Source organism: Asparagus officinalis, chromosome 9 (genome assembly GCF_001876935.1).
Source record: "Asparagus officinalis chromosome 9, Aspof.V1, whole genome shotgun sequence".
NCBI classification, from domain to species: domain Eukaryota; kingdom Viridiplantae; phylum Streptophyta; class Magnoliopsida; order Asparagales; family Asparagaceae; genus Asparagus; species Asparagus officinalis.
The window spans coordinates 65,114,522-65,129,576 of record NC_033802.1 but is presented as its reverse complement, the minus strand read 5'-3'; the positions used below and the strand labels follow the sequence as shown (position 1 = coordinate 65,129,576).

Genomic DNA, 15,055 nt, shown 5'->3' with positions numbered 1-15,055 from the left:
GGAAATTTTATATTTGAATAATTAACCTTTGATTGATTGAGTAAATTACATATTGTATTTTCTTTCTAGTAAGAAAAGACAAGATGTGATTCCTTGACCGATTTAACTGTGCCAACTTCTAAATATCTTGTCTCTATGTTCAGAGTAACTTGAACTTAGCATGTCAACATTTCTGATTGTCTTCATTTGCTCGTCTTCTCTCTAAAGTTCAAAGTAACTTGAATCTGGCATGCCAATATTTCTGTGTTGCCTTCATTACCGTCTATATTTTTTGAGTTCTGTTTCCGTGCACTTGTTTCTGAATTCTGATGCTTGGGCTCTGAATCTTGGAAGTATGCTAGTTAGACTAGAACGCATCTGAAAATGTCATTTGGAGATATAAACCAACCTTTGTGAGCAAAGCTCATAACTTGAGAAAGAACTTTATTTTTATGTTTTATGAACAATGCTTGATCCCTTAAACAACATTATTTTAGGTTACTTCATTTCTTTAGGTTTATTTTCACTTTGAAACCCCATAGTTTTTCCATTTATTCACTTTGATACCCCCAAAGTATTTTTCTAACGCTTTGATACCCTAAAGTTCCAATCTGATGTTTCATGGATACGGGTATGGGAACATGACTATTGACATATATTGAAATTAATAATTTACATAAGATTCCATTCACATGTTATGTGGATTAAAATTCCTACGACATTTTATGTTTCTTTTATTATGTAGATTATAAATTGGGAAACACTTGTTTTTTAATTGTAGGACAAACATACATGAAGGGCATGACTAGTATTTAGTTTAAAATGTATGAGATAATTGACTACGTGTTTGAATAAATCTACATGAATATTCAAGGAGTGTCCCAGGTCAGTGTATGCTACAGGTACAATACTTAGAAGTACCCAGGTAATGTCCAAGGAGTGTCGGTGTTCGGTACGTGTCGGGTACCGCTACAACTTCATGATAGATGTGCCCGGGTAACATAGTTGCAATCCCATTTCACTTTATTACCCCTGTCCAGATCGTTAGTTTTTCTGTTATGTTTGTTCACTGCTACTGAGAACATTTAGGTGGTTGGATCTCTAGCTACAGGACATTAACTTAAATGTATCGATCACATGCTAAGCACATGATACAAATTCAATTAAACAGAGAGAAATCTGGACAAGGGCGTCAAAGTGATATGATATTAGACTTTGCGGTATCAAACTGAAAAAAGTGGGTTAATTGTGAATTTTAAAGTGAAAATTAGCCTTTCCTGAGTGGCAATATTTTTGTGATCTAGTCTAATAAAAATCCGTTTATACAAATGCAGGAAGGGCTTGGTAGATTAGAAAGAAGAAAGAGGTGGGATACCAGGGAGAGGAAATTGGCTATTGACAACCTCGAGGAGTTCCAAGACAAAGCGAAGAAGGGCAGAATGGGAATTTGGCAGTATGGAGACGTCCAATCTGACGACGAGGAGTCTGCTCCACCTGCTAGAAAACCTGCAGGACGCGGTAAATAGGGGTAAAAACCCGTTAGGGTTATCGTTTCGAAGTTGAGAAGCTTTGTTTGTTGAAGGACTTCATTTAATGGGGAGAGTTTTTATCGTAGTCGCGGTTATGAGACATTGTGTTTACCGTCAACTACAAAACGATATTTATATCGAGTTGTGTTGTATCAGTTGCAAGTTAAAAATTTTGGGATATGGTTAATAAATTTAGTGGTATGTGACGGCAAATAATTTAAGTAATTTGTACTTGCGTCTTTAATGGCGCACCCGTGACCTTTACATAGTACGGACTCGATAAAAGTTTCTCGTTGTTCATCTTTGAGAAATTTCTGTTGTGATCTTCTTCAGAGAGAAATTGTGAAGGGTACTGAGCCGTTTGATGTAGCAAAAAAATGCAGAATATACAAGATGTTGAAGGTTCCTTGGTGGCCGATGACAGCTGGAGAAGAGTATTCAGTGGTTTTGGTTTATTACGTCGATGGCGCATCAAAGGTAACTAGTATTTACCCCCGTGCAAAGCACAGGCTAGCGTTGCTGTTTGTTTGTGCTGCCATTTTATGTGTACTTACATATAGGAGCATTTGGCAATCGTGGCGTTTTTGTCGTTTTTGTTTTTTTTAACAAAAACAAAGAAATACGTTCGATAACCGGGACATTTTTTTGACTTGTTCCTTTACAAAATCTAAAAATTAAACAATTTTCTCAAAACACCAAAAATGTGTTATAAGATTATGTTTTTTCATCTAAGCCGCCGTATAGCCGGCTCGCCCGCGCCTGGCCGGCCACCTCGCCGCCCACCCCACCGCCACGCCAGGCCCGTTGTCCGGCCGCCGCCGCTGCCGCCCACGTTGGCCGATCCCCGGCTGCCCGTCGTCGCCACCACCGCCACCGGCTCCCCGGCCTGCCGCCTCCGCCCGTCAGCCGGCGGCCAGCCACCCTTCACCGCCACCGTCGCCACCCTCACGCGCTGGCGATCGTCGCCGCCCGTCGACGACCGCCGCGCTCACCCTCCACCCGGCGCGTGCAGTTCACCACCGGCACCACCCACCGCCATCCGTCGGCCGTCCCCGGCCACCCGCCGTCCATCGACCACCCGCCACGCCCGTCGGCCTGTCGCCGCCACCTGCCACCCGCCGGCCTGTCGCCGGCCACTTGTGCCGCCTACTTGTCGGTAGCCGACAGTCGTCGTTCGCCCGTCGGCCGCTGCCGGCCACCCGCCAACCGACCGTTGCCGCCGTCCGCCCCGCCCACTGACGCTATATAAATGGTCAAACTAGTTTGACCAAAATGGTATTTTCAAAACACATTTGAAAAAGAAACGCCATGACATAGTGTTTTTTTACAAAAATACAACAAAAAAAAACACATTGATTACCAAACACACCCATACTATTGTTTGTGCATTGTTGTTGAATTTTTGGCTCTCTCTCTCTCTCTCTCTTAATTTCAGTATCTTTCTCAATTCGGACAATTGTTGTTAAGTTCTAATCTAAAATATTAATAGTAGAAAAAGTAGACACTCAAGCTTAAACAATAACACAACAAAAGGGAGAGAGTTAAATTCAATATTTTGAGGTACATTATTCACCAGCCGGATGGGTAATTGTTTCCATGACTCACATTCTAATAACATGCAATAGAAGCTTGACTATTACGAAGATGATAAAGTTAGTAGCCTCTGATATAGAAATTATATTTAGATTTCTTCCTTCCAAACAAATTAAAATTGCATATTTTACATGTAAAATTCTATGGATTGTTAACACCCATTAATCAAAAGAAAAATTTTAAATTCCTGCTTAATTATATCAACAACACAGCAAAATCACACCATTCTCCGGTAAAAGGCGGCCAATAGTTTAAAAAATAAATTCACCAAGAAAAAATTTCTACAATCAAATATGTACTAATACTTATTCCTCTTCCAACTTTGCTCGTAGATAAAATTTCTACAACAGTGTCAAGATACTCCGATAAGAACTCTTAGTACCCCATTAAGCAACCAAACAACATAAAAAAATCAAGAAACAAAATGAAAAACATCATATCAAGGTTAATATGAAACAAAACAAAACGAGTGATGCTCATATATTTCCAGTTCTTCGATGATGCGTCTCCAAATGATGCCATCAAAATGGCCTCAATACCTTACATCTGACAGTTACACGGTCTCAGATAATTTTATAAAGCCTCTAATAAATATCTAAGCATATCGATTAGTTTATATGACTTCAATCACTCATATAAAAAAAAGAGAGAGATATGACAGCTATTATCCGTAGTTTGTTATGGATAATATGGTGATATGTTGCGCTCGTTTGAATATCAAATGCTCTGGTTAAAAGAGATTTTGGATCCTGATATGTTGTTGACGTGGAGTTTTTTTGTCAGCCCAGTAAGCGGGGCCCGGAAATTTTCTGTAGCTCTCTATGGTTTCGCCATCATATTTGTTAAAAACAGTGGATATCCGTCCTTGTTTCTTTGGATTATTAGCGCAGCGAGCCGAAGGTTGTAAGAGCAAGTGTATCAAGCTCCCACCGCTGCTCTCAAGGCCTACGTGACGGTGAGAGCCCTTAAAACCCCCTCCAACAATCTCTCAGCAAGCTTCCAAGGGGCTCCTTGGGCTGATGTGGCCAATGGGGCCCATCGGAGCTCTTGGGAGCTCCCAAGCATTAAAAAAAAATTTCAAAAACCCCCTTACTTTTAAACCTAAGCTTTAAAGAAATATTTTTTTTTTACGAAAAAGTATTTGCTCTTTGTATCTTTGCAATAGAAGTGAGGTTTTTTTGATAGAAGAGGGGTTTTTTTGATATTGTTAGAGCTAGGGGTGGTAAATGATCGAATCGAATCGAATCTTAAGGTGTTCATATTTGTATTTGTTTAAAATTATCGAATTCGAATGCGGACTCTAATATTCATATATCTAGTTTTTCGAATTCGAACTCGAATAATTGGTATTTGATAAATATTCATAAATATTCACGAATACTTATCGAATATCAAAGTATATTTATTTCGCTAAAGAGTTTGATTTTCAAATAGTATTAAAATTCATAAATAAAAATTATTTCTTTATAATATATGATGTATATATATTTAAATCAAAATTTTAATTAGAAAACAGATTTAAGATTATTTAAGTCTTAAAATCTATATATAAAACTTAAGTAGAAATGATAAGTGGGTTAAAAATATGACATTATATGTGCAATAATACAAATAATAAGATGTGATCAAATTTTAAACGAATATTAATAGACAAATGAATCGAATATACATCTGGTTAAATTCTATTCGTTAATAAACTCGAATACTAAAAAATATTTGTTTAGTGATAAATGAACTATTGAATCGAATATGACCGAATAGTTATTCGAACAATTATCGAACCATTTATTAATTATTTGGTTCATTTCCACCCCTAGTTAGAGCTCCTAACTAAAAGCTTGTTGAAGCTCCATAAAATAAGGAGGTGCTCCCAAAACTTATTTTTATAATTTTTTTATTTCAAAATGCTTGAGAGCTTACTGACTAGGACTCCTAACTGAGAGCTCAACTGGAAGCTTGATGCACTTGCTCGAAGGGCATGTTTGTTTCACCAAGTTTATGGAATAGGAATGATATTTGGACCTGACAGTGGCGTTTTCGTAATTAATGGAATCCAACTGAATCCTAATTTTGAGTTTGGTTCAAAAAAAATTTATAGAATTGCTATTCTATAAAGTGGCTCAAACAGTGGTAATTTCAGGAAACCCAAATCCAGCCTTTTTGAGAGGAATTGGGCATGATTTCTGACACGATTAAACAGGGAAGCCATTAATTAGATAAAGGAGCGTAAAAGATTTCGTAAAATTTGTCAGGTAAACCGTAACAACGATCGTCATAACAAGAACTGGACTGATAGAATCCAGATCCCATATACACTCAAAAACAATACAAAAATCTAGCTAGAAAAAAAGAGTACGCAGGGGAGATGTAGCATAACAAATGACCAAAGTTCAAAACTGAAAAAACCCTAACAAATTAATGACTATGTTTCTCTCCTAGATCTCCGGGGGCGGGGAGCCGAAGCATCCTCTTTCTCATCCTCTTCGTTGCCAGCTGCGCTCGTTTCTGCTTCGGTAGCAGAAGCGTCGGGGCTCTTGGTTTCTGGAGCGGGTGCTGCTGGTGCCTGTAAAAGAAGAAGAAGAAGAGCGTTTTTTAGACGAGTTTTTTTTTAAAAAAAGCAAGGAGCGTGTTATGAAATGGCGAGGGAGCAAGTTACTCACCACAGGTTTCTTCTTCCCACCGAGGAGAATCTTAAAGATGATGGTCAAGAGGACAACAGCGATGGAGACGAGGATGCCAATTGTGATGTTCGGCTGGCTTTCTCCCTTCTCAATGAGATCCTGCACGGAGACCATACTTATTATTAGAACAGGACAAACTAGCAAAAATCAGAACAGTAGGTTTCGAACGAGTCTCTGCTTGCGAGGGTTACGCTACTTCATGAGCTAGAAAATCTATAAATTACTTTTTGCGGAGTGAACCGCTAGGTTAACGTAACAAGTTTAGTTGCCTTTTGTAGTTAAAACCTACCTATGTGTGTACATGGACAGATCAGTTTTTTTTTAAATGAAGTACTACCGAAAGTTACAGTGTGTACAGAAGCAACTATTTGAAGGAATAATGTCAAGTATAATAAGAAATGCAGGCACATTGGAAATTGGAAAGTGTACTTACAATGATCTGGATCTTATATTTCTCCAGGAAAGGAATGTCTGCCACCTTGTAAAGAACATCAAATACCTTCTTCTGCAATTGCAAATAAATCGTGTTATTGAGGGGACGTAACATAACAAACAAAATGATGAACAGCCTACTGTATGATGGGCATAAAGAGAACAGATATATCACCTGAATGCTTGAAAGCCCACTCGAGAGACCTGCGGCTTCCTCCTCTTCCTTCTGCTTTGCTTTCTCAACTTCGTACTTCGGCTTCCAAGTCTTTTCCCGATACGACTCCGCCACCTTCTCGTCACTCGCTATCAAAATGTTGTCAAACAAAATGCCATCCTGCATCGTCCAAATCTCAATTCCAATAGCAGCAATTGGCTCAAAATCAGGCCTATCAAGCTCAAAGTACTCGGGGTTGGGAATCTCCTGTGGCTTCCAGATTCCCTTATAGTTAGGGTTGTCGATAAGAGGAGCATGCCACTTCCCTTTGTAAGCTGGATTCCTCTTGGTCGGTCTCTTCCACTCACCACAACCAGGGGCAGCTTCACACTTTGGGTTGTCAACTTTAGGTGCCTCCCATTCTCCATCCTCTTCATCATCCCAATCTTCAGGCTTGGTGGCTTCAGGGTCATCAATTTCCTCAGGCTCGTCATCCAACCACCCTTCAGGCTTAACAGCTTCCTCATCCTCAATCTCCATCGGAGCATCCTCATCCCAATCCTCGGGCTTCACAGCATCAGGGTCCGGGATTTTGGCCCTCTCATCCCAGTCCTCAGGCTTCTTGTCCTCAGGGTCGGGGATTGTCTGGGGTGGAATGAGAGCCGGCTCAAAATCATCGGTAGACAAGAAATTGGCCTTCTTTTTCTCTTCACCGTCCACCAAAATACGAACCTCGTTGTCAGGTTTCAGAATTGCAGTGTAGACATGAGAAAGTTTGTCAGATGGGACTGACGGTGGGTACTTGAGATGATGCTCAACAAACTTCCCAGTCTTGGGATTCTTGTGCTTAAGGATGAAATGGACCTTGTTGGTGGACCCGCACTTATCAGGGCCAAACATGATAGTATAGGGGGATTCATTGTCAAACTCCTTGGGGATCCATCCGGCTTCCTGAGGTCGGAGGTATTTAAGATATGCACCTCCACACTCGAGCCCACTCTGAAGCCTTGTTTCAAATTGAAGAACAATGGTACCGTCCTTGAGGCTGACAGGCTTCTCCAGCTCCTTAACAATGGCATACTTCCTTGCCTTTTCACTCACTAGAAGGCCATAGTCGTCATGTCCCTCACTCTTTGAATGTTTCCATACACCTGCACACACATATTTTAGTCAAGAAACCAAAGATATTAAGAAAAATTAAGATATGATAGCCATTTATTTTTGTTCCATACACTAATATTGAAGCCTCTTTTAGAATTATTCTTATCATTATTCACAGATAAAATGTGTGAAGTTGAATCAATATACAATCTAGAATTGCAAAAGGAGTAGTAACTGAAATTCCAAAACTTACAAAACAAAAAGATGACAGATACAGGAACATGGATCCCAAAAAGGATGGTAACCAAAATTCCAAAATTTGCAAAACAAAATGATGATAGATACAGGAGCTTCCTAAAGTTCAATTGCAACGACCAAAGATGAAAAAAATCTGAGCGATAAGAAACTAAGGATGTAACCATAGTAAACAAGATCGAAGATTTCTTTTGCGATCTTAGCTCATCAAGTACTTGAGGGATAATCCTACACATGATAACAAAAGCTATCTTCCATCAATTGTTTTACACCTCCCTTGTGAAAAAGCTTTAATCTCTCCTTAAGGTATATTACCCAGCGAGATCTAGCTAGATAGTTTGTGGAATTTCAACCACATTTTAACCACGAGTCCTTCTCTTGGTTAATGAACTAAGAAATCCAACTGTAACACTAAGAAACATGCACAGGAAAAGGAATTATGGAATTATGCAGAACTGCAATTGAAGATTTTTTTCCCCTCAAAATACCTTTTGTTTTATTCTATATAATGTAAATTACATATACTTCTTCAAATCACCCCAAAAATCACTATTCTACCATTCAACAATGATTTTCCTTCATCTTTTAAGTGCATTTTGAAAGTGAAACTCAATTACATATTGCAGCCTCTTTTTTTCGTGTCGTAAAAGGCTATATAAACCTGATTTGGAACACTCTGTCAAATACGCTCCAAGGAAACAGAAGTATATAGAAATAATACAGGCAAATAAACCCTTATTCTCCATAATTTATACTTGCAACTAATTCATCTATATAATTATCCTTATGATCTTTAGCATCAGGACAAATTTTTAAAACAAACTCTCTTTTTAAAAATTATTAAGCAAAACCGACCAGTTGGACATTTAATGAGCAAAACTGACCATTTTCAAAAGAAAATGGTCGGTTTTGCAACAAACAGTTATTAGCTTAAGTGCACGGGACTAGTAGTCCCATGCACTTCACTTTAATTGCCCTACTCGTCACTTTAATTACCGTGACTGAACACCCCTCGCCCGTGACAGAGCCAAAAAAAAATCGCTGTGACAGACCCCAAAAAAAATCGCTCTTTAAAATCGCTCGGCTTCGGCGTCTGCGCCTCGTGCCTCCGGGAGCGCCTCCTCGCCGTGATTGCCGCCCGAGAAGGGAGATCGTCGGAGCTCCGCGACTAAATCCTCGCCCTCTCCGTCTTCTTGTCCTCGGATCTCATCCTCCGGCTTCGCATCCACTTCCACCCCTTCGCATCCACTTCCACCCCTTCGCATCCACTTCCACCCCTTTCTTTTCTTTTTTCCCCCTCTTTGTTTGTATTTTTCACTGATACATATTATTATGCTTATTGGTGTTAGTTTGCAATTCATGAATAAATTTGTGTTATTTTGAGAACTGTGAAATAGGAATAAGTGAACAATCTTATTCCGCCATTAGAGGAGAAAGAATTTGATCTCTTCCAGTGAAGTGCACGGGACTACTAGTCCCGTGCACTTCGCTAATAACTGTTTACTGCAAAACCAACCATTTTCTTTTGAAAAGGGTCGGTTTTGCTTATTAAATGTCTAAATGGTCAGTTTTGCTTAATAAATTTTAAAATGAGGCTTTTTTAAAAAAATTGTCCTTAGCATCATCTCTTGAGACGAGCATGCCCTGCGTAGAATGACTATAAAATTTCGCTTCCTCCGCCATTCTATCATGAGTTGAACGAAGAGTTGATTAAATATCAAATCTTCTAAAACTTAAAGAGTACTAATGTCATTGATTGAAATTTATATTCACTTATATTGTCGTATTCAGGCAATGCATATACTTGGAAAGTTTACTACATATAATATCACAGTTTTGAGTTTTCCTTAACGAACCCAACAAAAGAGCTCAATCCTTTGCACCCATAAATGAAGCACCAAAATATATTTACGCACGTGCAAGTAGCTGATGTATTTTCCTTATTAGCTAGGTATCGTATTATCACTTACAGGGCCAGCCAGAGCTGAGACAAACAACCATTTGCAAATCGAAGGTAGCAAATAATACAGATGAGCAAATCTATCCCATTCCATAAAATTGTAAATACACTATCTTTGCCCCTTGAAATCCCATATCAAAGACCCAGATCCAAATAGAATTTCGACTTTAGTTATCTGGTAACCATTTCCTTCACCTATTACTTAGGTCTGCCACTCTAAAAGTGAAAATTTTTACTCTTATATACCAGAAAGACCTAAATTTCTTTACTCAAAACTAATAATCATGAAAATTGATACATTTGCACCAAACTTTCTTCAATTACCAGAACTACTCTTAAACCCTAAACTACAAAAGCCCTAAAACCTTGACAAAACCGCAGATCTACACCAAATTCAACCAAAAGAACCCATTTCCAACTCCAAAACGAAGAGATCGTAAAGTAAATCATTCAGATTCGAAACGCGATACCTCCGTATTCATCTTTCTCTGAGACGATCCAGCGCCCCTCGAATGCTTCATCAAATGATTCGTAAAATAACTGGGAAAACAATCAAAACTTTAGTCTTCGCCCCCCCAAAAACTACGATAATTGAAACAAAATCGCCGAAAAAAAATAAGGGGAATCAAGAAAAATTACTGCATCTGAAGCCCAAATCTGAGTCGTGGAGCAAGCGATCAAGAGCAAGAGGATCTGAGACGAGATCTGCAACTTCCCCATCATTGCAATCTCATAAAGAGAGGGGGGGAAATGAAATAAAATAAAGAGATCTTTTTGAGAAAACCCTAGCTTTGATTTGTGAACTGAGATTTGAGCTCACTAATAAAAAGACTGGGGGTGAGGTGGCTCGACCAATGATATTCGAGAGAGCGTGGCACCGTCCAATAGTATTTTGACACGTCATCCAGCTACGTCTTCGTTCGAACGAAGGTCTTTTAAATACGGGTGTTAAAATCTTAAAATGGAAAATTAATTACTCTTATGATATATATTATTCGGCCTCTTTAGTTTCATGTAAAAATAATTATAGTTACAACCTATAACGTGTGCAATGTAATTATAAGGGACTATAAAAATTGCAGTTACAATTTTATTGTATCAATTGTAATTTTCAGATTGTATTGCTACAATGAGTCATTTTTATGACAAGGATCTATGTTTGTAGCAGCGTGATAATTTTCCAAGAAAACGATCTAACATGTAAAAATAAATAAATAAATATAATTACAGCAACATAAGCACTCCAACGCTGCAATTAAAGTTAAGCACCTCCAACATGCAATTAAAGTGTTTATAAATAGCAATTAGATTCGTATTTATTTTTTACTAGTATAGTGCACGTGTTTTGTACAATAGCATCTCTGTTTTTTTTCATGTTTTTTACTTTTTTGTTGGCTACAATAAAAAGAATAAAAAAAAATGACTTGTACAGCAATATAAATTCTGAACAATTATAATTTTATTTAAATGAATAAATTATACGATAAAACTGTATATAAATAACTGTATGATCAATTATAGTTTGGGTAATTATTATAATTTATTAAAATAATTACAATATACATAATAGCTTTTTCTCTTTTAAATATAATAATATTATATTTGGCATAATTATAATACTATTAGTAACTACATTATAATTTAATAATTAGTTTATTACACTATAAGTAAATAATTTACCAAATTGTATAATTATTAAATTAAAATATAATTTATTAATTTAAGAATGCTATTAAAATCATTATACTATTAATATTATTATAATTACAATAAATGAAAATTATTTTTCATACTATTATCATATTTTTGAAAGCCTAATAAGATGTAAGGTAATAGGTAGTCCTCCATAAGAGGTTAAACTCAAAGTTGTAAGGCATAAGCCTAATGATTTTTTGTTATTTTTAATTTTTCTAGATTTTTAAATATTATGTGAAGATTAATTAGGGATAAATTTTAAAGTTGCTATTAAATAACATAATAAAATAATAAAACAATAGTGTGATGAAAGGTTTTGAAAAAAAGAGGAAATGTATAATTAATGGGAGGTTATATATAATTAGTGAATGATTAATTACAGTTAATGACAAATTTGAGAATTATCAAATTTAAAAGGACAAAAATAGAAATAAAAAATTTTGACAAAGCAATCCTCTTTTATATATAGTATAGATATAGATATAAATAGATATAGACTGATCAAAAATAGCCTCCCCCTTTAGGAAGTATGTAGTTTTTTTATTTTCTTAATAGTCATTATATTTCATTTAAAAGAATTTTTTGCTTTGATATGTTTTATAAGACTTTTGGTGTAGAGGTACAGTGAGATAAAACATTCTAGAAAAAAGCTTTTCATCGCGAAGTGTTGAGAGAGACACATGATGGTTTTCATGCTTTTCTACATTTTTCTCAAGGCTTTATCCTTGACTCAAAGATTTATGCACTGATCATTTATATTTTTAGTTGTACTTAAAAATATCTTTAACCTCAATGTCTTATTTCTTTCCGTATCTACTCATCTATATTTAAAGTAGAATCCAAAAATTGAAGGGGGGCTTTCCGAAAACCTCAAAACTTAATGAGGGGTTTGTGATAGTTTGAAAGGTAAGAGGATTATTCAAGAAATGCCCAAACTCAAGGTTCTTTTTTTCCCCATGAAATTTCTCTACTAAAAAGCTCACCTTTCAATTCAAGTTCATAGTCTAAGAATCTGTTACTGGTTACATATTTTATAGTGTTATTGATGATGCGATTATGCACTTTTTTACAAATATAAAAACTCTTCAGAGACAATTGCAAAATTTTTAATCATCTACTCCTATATACAAATGGGAGAACCCAAGATTCACTATTCATACTACAATAACATTTACCGTAACATTATTACTGTAGTAAAACAGGGAACTGTAGCATTTTTTGAAGAAAACACTGCAGCATACGGGAATACTGTAGCATTTCAAAAAACTGCATCAGATGCGGGAACTTCAGCAATTCAAAAATAAAAAATTATTGTAGCACTTAAAAGATGGGGATTACCGTAGGGAAAAAAAATTGATATGTAGTACTTTGCACGATGTTCACGGCTAGTTAATTATATAGTAACCTAGCTTTCTAGAAAGAAAAATTCCTTAAGGACCCAAAATATGGGACCAATAGAGGGGACAAGTGAAGTGTCCCCCTCTTATTGGATAATGAGTTGGTCATCATTAATGATGACCAACTCATTATCCAATAAGAAGGGGACACCTCACTTGTCCTTTTTATTGGTCTCATATTTTGGGTCCCCGTAGCAAAGCTCTATCTCTTTCCTTGCCGTGTCCGTTGGATTTTATTAGGGTCATGACCCAAAATTAGAAATCAAAATTATTAGAAGTAACGTGCAGCCACGATGAACCAACGATTAATATCATTGAGTACCTATAAACCAATAGCCTTCATCTCTTTCCTCGCTTCTCTTGCTATTATATTATTCTTTAATGATTGAAAAGGGAACAATTAAACGATGTAGTGCAGTAAAAGGAACCTTAATTAGGACCAAAGTGATATCTATAGCTTTAATTAGTTGGTTCTACCCTCCCATTAAATGCCTTTTTTTTAGCTTTTCCAAAACATGTGGAAGCAGGCAAATGATAAATTGGTTAGCAAATAACTTTAGCTAATTATTTTCTGAAATTTTGTGCCTAATTTGTTACATTTAGAATATTTTATCACTTTTGACTATTATTTAACTTTTGTGTTGAATTTGTCAGCTTTAGCAATTGTTTGTTAACTTTTTTGTCTAATGTGTTACCTTTAGAGGCTGTTAGAATTTTGGTTCGCTAGGGTTGAAGAAGGGAAACTCGGTGAAATCGCCGCCACATCAGATTTTTTTCTCTCCCCCAATTCCTTCCTTAACCTCGTGAAATCGACGAAAACTACAGCCACGTCGGCTTTTTGCCATATAAACAAAAGTTTTACATTTTTTTCCATGCGAACCAAACACAAGAAAAATAAATACATTGGTTTCCCACAAATTTTTTGTGCGAACCAAAGCGAAACAATCTATTTCTTAGAAAAGTTTAGAAAACTCAAAACTTGTGTTTTTGTACATGAAAATGCATTTCCCTATATCTAGGAAACGAACCAAACAGCCCCTTAGCATAATTTCTTTCTCGTTTGATATAATTTTAAGAGATTGTTTTCTACCATTTGTGAGATAATTTTTGGATCCGAAAGTTTTTTTTTTTTGCCTCTAGAGTGCAAATCCTCTTAGAATACCCTCATGAAATGAGATGATCTATATACTATTCCAATGTTTGGACGGTTAGCTTAGGATTGGTATAACTCTGCTATTTATGGTGCAAACTACCTCACTATTATATAGATAGTTCTGATAGTACCTTATTGTCATATGTGGGAGAGTTTTCGGGATTTGAAGATCTCTTTTATTGCATCTTTCTCTTTTGAATTAGCAAAAAAAATTATCTATTGATGCTCGTACAAATTTGAGTATCAAAGGTATAAAAAAAGTGAGAAGTAGATCGAACATCAACTACTAAATTTAGTAAGTGGAAAGTAGTAGAAGTAATATTTTTTGTTTGCTTCGCAAAATGTTAGATGTAGCGGAAATAATGTTTTCTTCTTCTTCATTAACTTTTTTTTGTTTGGATAATCATTATCAACATTGTTAGGAAGAAACATTCTCTGTAGAGATTTTATTTGGAAATGGAGAATATCTATACATTATAAAAATTGGTATTATTTTAAAGTTGACTCATGTTTCAGCTACTTTCGTGCCAAAAACTTTAAGAAGTAAGGATGCTATGTAGACAACACTTCAACATTTAGGGCCCGTTTGGATAATAAAAGTATTGGAAGTAAGAAGTATGTTATAGAAATAACTGATAATATTTGGAAATATTACTAGGAAGTAATTAATACATGTTGCTTCTATTCTATTCTTGTTTGGATAATATTTGAAAATATTACTAGGAAGTAATTAATTTTGAGAATCAAATTTTTCTTGTGGACCCCATCTTACATCAACTTCCGCCGTATTTTCAGTGCATTCGAAGGCGGAAAAATATCAAGAAAATAGATGTGTCAGCTAGATGTCACGTCAGCTTTTAAAGAAGTAGCGGAAATAGATTTTACAGAGAAATAAACATAATTTTTTATACGAAAGGAACAAAAATGGTCTCTACTTCAACAGGTCTTAAAAGAAAAATCAGAAGCAGATTTATAGCTGCTTCCGTTGGGCCGAGTAAAGCGGCGGCTGCAGATCCATATAAACACGAATCCTATCACTCTTCGGATTGAAAATCATGTACCGAACCCGAATCCAACCCGTCCACAACCCGATTATTTTCATATTTAAAAGCGGATCTCCATCTAA

The 15,055-nt window shown here is 36.3% G+C and overlaps 2 protein-coding genes across 2 annotated transcripts in view; one reads left to right on the top strand and one right to left on the bottom strand.

Annotated features, from left to right (window-relative positions):
• LOC109824516 (ribonuclease TUDOR 2-like) overlaps window positions 1-1,800 on the top strand; it is a 12,504-nt gene extending 10,704 nt beyond the window's left edge. The window contains exon 17 of the mRNA XM_020391134.1: window positions 1,314-1,800. Within this exon, the coding sequence (XP_020246723.1) occupies window positions 1,314-1,505 (192 nt within the window). The 3' untranslated portion in view covers window positions 1,506-1,800. The remainder of the gene's footprint in view (window positions 1-1,313) is intronic.
• On the bottom strand, window positions 5,314-10,494 carry LOC109824517 (calnexin homolog). The gene is made up of 6 exons (XM_020391135.1): window positions 10,324-10,494; window positions 10,155-10,224; window positions 6,390-7,519; window positions 6,216-6,287; window positions 5,762-5,881; window positions 5,314-5,664 (listed from the first exon to the last, which is right to left on the bottom strand). Exons 1-6 carry the CDS (start codon window positions 10,405-10,407, stop codon window positions 5,524-5,526), a joined length of 1,617 nt encoding a protein of 538 aa, XP_020246724.1. The 5' UTR covers window positions 10,408-10,494; the 3' UTR covers window positions 5,314-5,523.

Coding starts and splice junctions, on each gene's coding strand:
- LOC109824517 (XM_020391135.1), bottom strand. CDS start 10,407: ATGATGGGGAAGTTGCAGATCTCGTCTCAGATCCTCTTGCTCTTGATC. Junction 7,520..10,154: donor AGAGAAAGATGAATACGGAG/GTATCGCGTTTC, acceptor ATGTGTGTGCAG/GTGTATGGAAACATTCAAAG. Junction 6,288..6,389: donor GTGGGCTTTCAAGCATTCAG/GTGATATATCTG, acceptor TTGCAATTGCAG/AAGAAGGTATTTGATGTTCT.